Source organism: Humulus lupulus, chromosome X, assembly GCF_963169125.1.
Source record: "Humulus lupulus chromosome X, drHumLupu1.1, whole genome shotgun sequence".
Lineage (NCBI taxonomy): Eukaryota > Viridiplantae > Streptophyta > Magnoliopsida > Rosales > Cannabaceae > Humulus > Humulus lupulus.
In genome coordinates this window covers 208,380,877-208,390,888 of record NC_084802.1, presented here as the reverse complement: position 1 = coordinate 208,390,888, position 10,012 = coordinate 208,380,877, and the positions used below count along the sequence as shown (strand labels likewise).

The window sequence follows — 10,012 nt, the reverse complement described above, 5'->3', positions numbered from 1 at the left end:
TCTCCTTTCCCATTCCCCACCGACAATCAAACGCGTTGCTATCGGGCCCCTACGGTGGGCCCCACTCTCTCTCTCTCGTAATTATACTAAATATTTTTTTTAAATGTAATTATACTAAATCTTAATTATTATTATTATTATTATAGATTTTAGCTTAAATACTCTCTCAATATTTTGTTATTTAGCAAGTTATAGTTCTTGAAGGAAAAAAAAATTGGCAATTAAATCCTTAATTTTATAGGCACTAGTAATTTAACTTTTATTATTATTATTATTAGTTTCTCAACATGTTTTTTTGAATTGAAAGTGATTTTTTTTAAAGGTGTATAATGTATATTATATAAAAAAATATCAAAATTATCTAAAAAAATATTAGAACTTTGTTAAAAACTTATTAGAAAGACTTAATTGTTATTATTATCAAACAAAATCTCCTAGAAACTAAATTATTATTATTATTAATATATATTTTAATATTGAATATTATTATAGAACACTGTATGATGCTTGATGCAATTTGAATATGTGAGAATGGTACCAACCATCAACAAATTTTTTTAATATTAATTAAACTTACCAAAACCCCGAAATTGAGTAGCATCGTTGCATGTGAGTAGTACGTGACACCTAAAACAGGCATTAAAAAATGGCTCATAATATAAATTTAGGTTTTTTTTCTTTCTTTCTAATTTTGTGTTAATTATATACGATTAATTTAAGGTTTTATTCATTGTCCATCACGTAATATTTTTGTACACATCCAATACGATGCTTATATTGAATATCCAGATTAACCAATTGTGTGTTGCTATTTAACAATATCATAAGATGTGTTACTTTATTATTGGTTAGCAAAATTTTATAATACTTATAAAATTCAAATGTATGAGACTTGATGTTGAATAGCACCAATAACTTTATACTACTTATGGTATTTGCTTACGATGTTTGATAAGAATGATATACTTGGCAATTCTCTACCCAATTGGGTTGAACTTAATAATATTACTATATTGCCCTTGAGTGAGATTCCCATTGGCAAATAAGGCCTTCCTGTTCCTACCAATCTCTACACGTAAACTCTCTATCAAAGGCATGGGCTCACCCTCACATTATTTTATTCATTTTGATTTTGAAAAGGACGTCTTTAATATTATCTTCTTCTTATTTTCTTTTTTTTTTCTTCTCTTAAAAGTATTATTCGTTCAATTTTATTAAATATATAATTTTTTTTATTAATAAATAAAAAAAATGTTATCCAAGCAGAATCTTTAAAAGATCAAAAGCTAGCAACTTTTGCATGCATACATATAACATAAATGATTAGCTTTGCAGTAATTAAGAGTGGAAAATCTGTCTTCGATTATGGCATTTTTCAAAAATTTCAACTTTTATTTAAAGCAATTCACTGGTCATCCCGTAATTACCTCCATTGCTTTGCTTATTTAAATTATAAATAAAATAAATAAATAAATCTGTTTTGTGGCTCAATTTTTAGATTATTATTTAAGTTAAGAATAATTATTATGTGGGGGTGCCTCCACTTAATGAGAATTGAATATATATATATATTCCGTACAACTTGCCAAAAACTATGAACTCTATTAAATTCTCTCATTTACTCTAAAATGGTTTTTAATTTTTTAATTTTATTTTGAGTTAATAATTAACAAGTCCTATTCCAATAAATATAGTTTTCTTAACTTCTTTACCAAGGTTGTATATGAATTGATTATGTACAAAATATTAAATGAGAGAAAGAGTCGGTAATAATTCATGTACTATTTATTTATTTATTTAGTTTCATCACTCAAAAAACTGGTGCCTTGGTTTTGTGACAAATCCGCAACAAATCAATATGATTAAATTTGATTGTTATTTATTAAAAACTAAGTCTAAAATATATTAAATCTAACTTAATAACATATAATAAATATCATCAATTTTAATAATAGCAAAGAGAAAACCTCTAAACTTTTGGGGTGTCATTGGTTCAGATCTACTGCCGTTTTACATATATGTGTCTTAAACGCTTTTCCCATTTGCTTTTCTAACGAATGAAAGAAAAAAAAATCAGGCTTAAAAAAAAAGTAAATGAATTATTATTATATATAAAATAAAGATTGAAGTGGGGTTGATCCCAAAAAAGGCCATTGATTTATTTTATATATAAATTGTTGTAGAGGAGAGAGAAAGAGAGTTTTAACTGTTAATTAGAGTAGTGTTTTTCCAAATCTACACATATAAAAAAAAATCTAAGAAATAATTGAACTATTTGGGATTTATTAGATATTTATTATAAATAAATTTATTAACTATAGTTGGGCTTTAAAATTTGAACTAGACAGGTAGCTTAGTTAATGGTTACAATAGTTTTTAATCTTACACCATCATTTATTACACACTCTTTTATTTATTTTACTTTTTAATTTTATTTATTTATTTATTTTTTGTATTTTTCTCTGAGCAAAATTTATATAAAATATGGTTTTTAGATTTCACGAGAACTGTCGTGATTGGATCGGTACAAAATCTCTCACTCTCTCCCTCGTTTTCTTTCTCTCTCTCTCTCTCTCGCTCGCTTGCTATAGTAGCTTAAAACATTCAAGAACAAAGAGAAGAAGAAGAAGAAGAAAGCCGAAGAAGAAAGCCATAGAAGTGTTTTTGGTTTAAACCAGAGCCAAACCCAATCATGAATTCGCGCTGATTCAATAGGGTGTCTTTGGCTCTGTTCGTTCTTTCTATCTCTGTTTCTGCAATCTTCATCTCTAGGTAGTGTTTGCTTGTTCTTGTTCTTATTCTTCTTATGTGATTACTTGAACTTATTAGATTTGATTTGATTTCAAGGTGGTTTGTTACTATTTTCATTTTTTTTTGGTGTTTCTTAGTATATTGATCTGATTGAGGTTTTGGGTCTATTTTTGGATTTTAGTATGATAAAAATGAATGGAGGTGAAATTTGAACAGAAAAATGAGCTTGCCCTTTTTGCTGATTAAGGGTTTTCGAAACTGAGTAAAAGTGATACAACTGTTTTCTTTGATTATCTCGGAACGTATCTACTTCACTTCCCTTTTCTTTCCTCGAAATACCAATTGCCCTTTATGAGCGTATTCTTTTTCACTTTCTAAAGAAGACTCAAAGTTTTATTAATTCTCATCTTTTTGGGCTGAAACTATTTCCTCAATACGTTTAATTCTTACTGGGTTTATGGATCTAGCATTGATGTTTGGAAAATGACCATTTCCACCTGGGATACACCCCTTTAGTTTTATCTGGGTTAGAATTGTTAAGGGTTTCGTGTTAGCTTGTGTTTTGAACTCTCTTGAGTGAAGAACCAATCCAACTTTGCATATTTCTTGGAATTTAAGTGAAGAATATATCTGGGTTTTCTGTTTTTTTCACGCCTCTACTTGTTTGGCTTGGGAACATTGATGGGCAGCATCTTTTATCAGGATTTTATTCATTTTTGGTGGAGTCTCCTTTACTGTCAGTCAAACTAATTCCATTTGAGAAAGCTGACGACGTTGGTCTTATTATTATTTTTTTTTTGTAAAACTTTTAAGGGTAGGATTTGAGTCCGTTTCTCTTAATCTCTATCCTGCTTTTGTTCAGATTGAGTAGTTTCTTTTCTAATCCCATATATTCGTTTCTTGTTTCCTGTAGTCTCTTCTGTGTAGCGAGTCCGGGGTTTAAGAATGTCCAGGCCTTTGCCTCTGCATCGTGGCGTATCTTCTGGGACACGAGGCTCTGGAGGGAGCAATGATTTCAGCGACTCTCAAATGAAAGATAAAACAGAGAAGGATGATTTGGATAGAAGAGGTCCATCTGATCAGAGTGCCTTTGGGATGAAGCTGCCCATCCGGGTACTTTTCCCAGAAAATTCTCCTTCCAAATATGGGAGTACTGAAAATGGTTTTGCTTCTGATCCCCTCACTCCAAGAAACCGACACAAATTGGCAATGCTACTTCTGAAGCTCAGTTTAGCATTCATTATACTTGTTGCACTTTCCGGATCATTTTGGTGGACATTATCCATTTCAACATCTTCAAGAGGACAAATATTTGTTGGTTATAGGCGACTTCAAGAACAACTTGTTTCAGACCTGTGGGATATCGGGGAGCTCTCTCTTGGTTCTTCTAGGGTGAAAGACATGGAATTCTGTCCTCAGGAGCTTGAAAATCATGTTCCATGCTACAAGAATAATGTCTCAGAGAATGGTGCGTTAGCTTTATCTGATGGCCAGGAGTACCCGCGGAATTGCATGCGTGGGATGAAACAAAATTGTTTGGTTCTTCCACCTGCAAACTATAAGATCCCTCTTAGGTGGCCTACTGGAAGAGATATCATTTGGTTGGCAAATGTGAAAATTACCGCTGAGGAGGTCCTTTCCTCTGGAAGCTTGACCAAGAGGTAGCGGACATTCTCTCATCAAGAGCTTTTTTAGTCTGTGCTAACCTGATCATTCTCTAACGTCTCACTCCTTTTGCTTTTAGAATGATGTTGTTGGATAAAGAGCAGATTTCTTTCCGTTCAGCCTCGCCCATGTTTGATGGTGTGGAAGACTACTCTCATCAAATTGCAGAAATGTTAGGTCTGAGAAATGAATCTAACTTCATTGAAGCTGGGGTAAGGGTATTGTACTTTTCGATTTAGACACATTTGCACCATACATCAAATGCTTATTCACTTTATATGTTGATCTAATATTTGCAGGTAAGAACCGTCCTTGATATAGGGTGTGGTTATGGTAGCTTTGGAGCACATCTCTTTTCTAAACAGCTGTTAACTATGTGCATTGCAAACTATGAGGCTTCAGGCAGTCAAGTTCAGCTAACTCTTGAAAGAGGTCTTCCTGCAATGGTTGGATCTCTTACCTCAAAACAGCTGCCGTATCCATCTCTCTCTTTTGATATGCTGCATTGTGCACGATGTGGCATTGACTGGGATAAAAAAGGTACCATTATAAAAATTAAGCACAATAAAGTGACATTTCTAGCCAAATACCCAATAAACACACACAGAGAATATGTAATTTCCATAGGAATATACATCGGTATGTATAATAAGTTGATAGAGTTTGGTCTGTTATTGTTCATATGAAATGAAGGAATAAGTTTGTATTATGTTACACAGATGGTATGCTCCTGATTGAAGTTGATAGAGTTCTAAAGCCTGGTGGATACTTTGTTTGGACGTCACCACTAACCAATGTTCAAACATACCATCGTAACAAAGAGAATCAAAAAAGGTGGAACTTTGTTCATGATTTTGCAGAAGGTCTCTGTTGGGAGATGTTGTCTCAACAAGATGAAACTGTTGTGTGGAAGAAGACAAGTAAAAAGAAGTGTTATAGTGCACGGTAAGGCATTATGCTCAAACTTATTTTTCTATTCAAGAATAGTTTATTTGATTATATAAGTTTGTGGTTTTTTGGTTCATTAGCATTTGAACAGAAGCTGGTTCTGAGCAATCAACTTTCTTGTTTATTTAGGAAGCCTGGTTCTGGCCCTGCTTTATGCAGCAGAGGCCATGATGTTGAATCTCCATATTATCGACCCCTTCAAGCTTGCATTGGAGGAACACAAAGCCGCAGGTGGATTCCTATTCAAGAGAGGAGGATCTGGCCTTCTAGAGCTAATCTTAACAAGAATGAACTTGCAATATATGGTAAACATTATGTTCCCGCACTGTGTGGAGCACACCTGCAAAAAAATGATATTTGCTTTAAATTGTTGATGAAGGATTTTTTTTATGTACTAATCTACTGCAATCAAAGTTTTTTAGATTTTGTTTTGTTTTCAGTAAATTAAAATAACAGAATAAAAAGTCGTCTATGTTGTATATGTTAATAGTTAATATTGTATTTCAGGTTTACACCCAGAAGAATTGGCTGAAGATGCTGAAAATTGGAAAATGGCAGTACGTAATTATTGGTCACTGCTGTCACCTTTAATATTCTCAGATCATCCAAAGAGGCCTGGTGATGAGGATCCGTCACCACCTTATAACATGGTTAGGAATGTGCTTGACATGAATGCTCAATATGGTGGTTTTAATTCTGCACTACTGGAAGCTGGAAAGTCTGTATGGGTCATGAATGTTATTCCAACGAGCGGACCTAACTATCTTCCCTTGATACTTGACCGGGGTTATGTTGGTGTTTTACATGATTGGTATGCTACTTGCTCCCTACTCTTTTCTCTCAGAATCTTCATGTTGAATACTTGCCTGATTTGGTCCCAAGTGCCTTAAGGTGGCTAACTTAAAGTATCAAGATTTTGACATAAGCTGTTGGTTCCCAGCCAAGTAAAAGCTTATGGCATTTAAAAACATTTGGAACAAAATAATTTGTAACCTAGCAGTTATCTGAAAACTGTTTGACTAAAACCTTGCAGGAATATAGTGGCGTATAATATTAAGTCATTAACTGGTTGCAATATTTGCCATGCCTGACTGGTGTAAAAGACATTTGTTAGCTCCTAAATAATCCTTAATATCATGATCTTCTTCTCTTTTTCAGGTGTGAAGCATTTCCAACGTACCCAAGAACTTATGATATGGTGCATGCAGAAGGTCTTCTATCTCTTGAAACTAAGCAGCAGCACAGGTGTACCATGCTTGATCTATTTGCTGAAATCGATCGCGTACTTCGTCCAGAGGTATTAAGACCTATTGATCCTCTTTTCCATTCCATCAATTCAGTTTTTGCATGACTCTTTAATGTCGAAATTTAGTTTGAAATTCTTGTGGGGTGGAAAAATCAAAATTTATTAAGTAATTGCTGTACTTATATGCTTTAGACGTAAATTTGTAGTTCCTTGTGTCATTTGGAGTGCTTACTACCCCAATGGCATTTTCTTCAAATAGATTGAAATGAGTGTCATGTACACTAACAGTAAAATTTTACACTTCTATAATTCATACAAAGCTAGGAAATAAAACTTCCAATGAATATGACTTGATCGATGATCTTTGATCTTTCGGTGTCTTGAGAGTACAGCAAGCTGCCTCACCATAGCAACTAGTGATTACCGAACACATAAAGTTACCACTCGCAAACATACTATTTGGCCTCTTGTTAGACCAAATGTTTATATGCTTGTAAATGATGGCTTATTGGTACATATATAAAGATTTTCTAAATCTTGATCTGCTTTGTAGGATGCCCTTTTATACGTATAAGCTGACAAAACGGGTTGTTGCAGGGTTGGGTGATATTCCGTGACAGAGCTCCTCTTATTGAAACAGCAAGAGCTCTGACGACAGGGCTAAAGTGGGATGCCAGAGTTATAGAGATGGAGAGTAACAGTGATGAGAGGCTCCTTATCTGCCAAAAGCCTTTCTTCAAGAGACAAGCAATCTAGCTTTTTGGGTTTCCAAAGATAGCCTGAGAAGTTTTTTAGTTCACAGTATTCATATTCATTTACTGATGTTATTTAATCATCATAAAGCTCCGCCAAAGAAGGGTGGGAAATCCAAAATTTTGAACAGAAGAAGACACCAGAAAGAAAGGAAAAACATAACATTTGGTACGATCAATCGACCGCAAACTCCTGTGGAGCCGTAAGGCGTTCATGGGGCATGTAATTATGCTATTGAGGCGCAGAGCAGGTGAGAATTATAGGGGTTAGTTTTGATTTTCAATGTGATGTCTCATTATACCTACACAACCAAGTCATTAAGATTGTGAAGATTATTACCCAAAAAAAAAAAAAAAACAGAATAAGCAAGTGCAGTTTGCTTTTAGTGTATAAAATGCATGGCATTGCATTCAAGTAAATGGCAAAAACAAAATTTATATATTTTCTTCTCCTGTATCTGTTTTTTTTCCTAGATTAAATTTTTTTTTGGTGGGGGTTAATCTCAATATCTGCTTAAGTATGGTGTTTTGCAACATTCAATTTGTATTGTTTGGTAGAATAAATTTTACACTTTTGGAACTTCATTTTCAATGAATGAGTGTTGAATATTATGAGTTTCTTGCATTCAAAGATCCCATATTTATATATTTTTTTTCATCCCATATTATTATGTAGTTATCGGTTTCAAATCTAGGTTGGTGAGATGATTAAAATCTAGTGCTTTTACAAAGTCACCTTAAAAAGGGATTATATAATATGCCACAATTGAGAGACCAGCTAATTTTTCAGTTTTTTTTTTTTTTTTTTTTTTTGAGAGGAGGAAAATTTCACATGCTATATTTCTTAATATCTAAATAAGATTAAGTTTGAATATTTATTTCATTACTTAAAAATTTAAAATCACAAATTTTGATGAGGGAACTTTTTTTTTTTTGGAAAAATAAACATTTATACTTTTTATTAAGAAAAATTATATTAAATGTTAATCAAGGTTGATTTTGTAATCACATAATCGAGTATCATCAACTTTTTGTTATAATAATTAGTAGTAAGCTAAAAATTATTCTAAACATCCTCTTTGTAATGTTTTGAATCTTTGAATGCATATTTGTCAAAAATAGAGGACATCAATTCATTTAATTATATATTATTCTACCGTACAATTACAGACCTAAATGTGTTTTTTAAGTAAATTATACTTGGAAAAAAGATAGATGGAATTGAAATTGGTTCTCGCAATATAAGATACAAATAAAAATTATATATTATTTCGTCCGCAAGCACAAATAATCGTGTCATATACTATAAAAATAAAATTATAATTATAACACAAAAAATAAAACTTAAAAAAAGTAGCATGTAAGTGAAAAAGAAAGACAACATAAGATACAAAAATAGAGAGAGTAAATTTTCACGTAATTATATATAAATCAAAGAAAAGAAATATTCTTTTGATGTACATTAGTACATTACCACACCCTTATTCGAATAGTCAAATTAAAATGATTTTTTTACCATTAGTCATTAATTTTATCTTTGGTGTAGTATTTATTCAGCTCCTTTCCTATTTTCTAATGTACATATGTAATTTTCTTTATAACTTTCACGATAAAATTCTATTGAATATTGGTACACATAACTAAGGTATTTTTGTTTAAGAATTTTGGTTTTAGGTGTCACGACGTTGATGCTTGTGCATTACGATCCCATTCATTGAAGATATGAAAAAGAAGGTCATGGCTTAGGCAAAGCGACGTTGTTCTTGTGCGTTGCAAGACTCAGTGTTCCTAAAGCCCAATTTCGAAGCCAAACCTTAGGTATTGCGACATTGATTCTTGTGTATCGCGACGTTGACCCTTGTGTATCGCGACACCAAGCATATTTTCAAGAAAGGATCCATTCATTGAAGATATGAAAAAGAAAATAAGTAAAGACTTAGGCAAAGCGACGTTGTTCTTGTATGTTGCAAGGCTCAGTGTTCCTAAAGCCCAATTTTGAAGAGTATTGCAACGTTAATCCTTGTGTATCGCGACACCAATCATATTTTCAAGAAATTATCCATTTATTGAAGATATGAAAAAGAAAATAAGTCAAGTCTTAGGCAAAGCGACATTGTTCTTGTATGTTGCAAGGCCCAATGTTCCTAAAGCCAAAATTTGAAGCCACATCTTAGGTATTGTGACGTTAATCCTTGTATCGTGACACCAAGTGTATTTTAAAGAAAGTATATTTTTTGGTGGGGAAATCAGTTTAGTTAGTTAATTAAGAGAGGATTCTAACTTTATTTTTTTTTATGGGTTCTCTTGTATTATAAGGTCACTTTTGTTGAGATATATAAAGCAAGTAAGTTGAAGAGAAAAAAACTTGATTACAATTTTGCTAGTTGGGAAACACTTGAGAGAAAAATAAAATAGTGTTTGTGATAAAGGGTATTTTTCTTGAGAGGGTTTGAGAAGACTATTGTAACCATTGTTGATTGAAGAATAATAGGACGTAGATAGTGGCGGAACCAGCCTACAAGGATAGGAGGGGCCAAGTAAAGACAAGCCTAGAGTAGAGTAGAGAATGGGCCAAGTTGAAGACCTTATATGTGTATCTGATAAAAATAAAATTAAAAAAGACATTATACATGTATGCTATAAAAGAATA

The 10,012-nt window shown here is 32.6% G+C and overlaps 1 protein-coding gene across 1 annotated transcript; it reads left to right on the top strand.

Moving 5' to 3' along the window:
• The first annotated feature begins 2,509 nt into the window (after positions 1–2,509).
• Positions 2,510–7,987, top strand: LOC133803659 (probable pectin methyltransferase QUA2). Its single transcript, XM_062241769.1, has 9 exons — positions 2,510–2,772; positions 3,665–4,412; positions 4,496–4,628; positions 4,716–4,956; positions 5,136–5,361; positions 5,494–5,669; positions 5,872–6,175; positions 6,523–6,661; positions 7,208–7,987. Exons 2-9 carry the CDS (start codon positions 3,697–3,699, stop codon positions 7,364–7,366), a joined length of 2,094 nt encoding a protein of 697 aa, XP_062097753.1. The 5' UTR covers positions 2,510–2,772; positions 3,665–3,696; the 3' UTR covers positions 7,367–7,987.
• Positions 7,988–10,012: the final 2,025 nt, after the last annotated feature.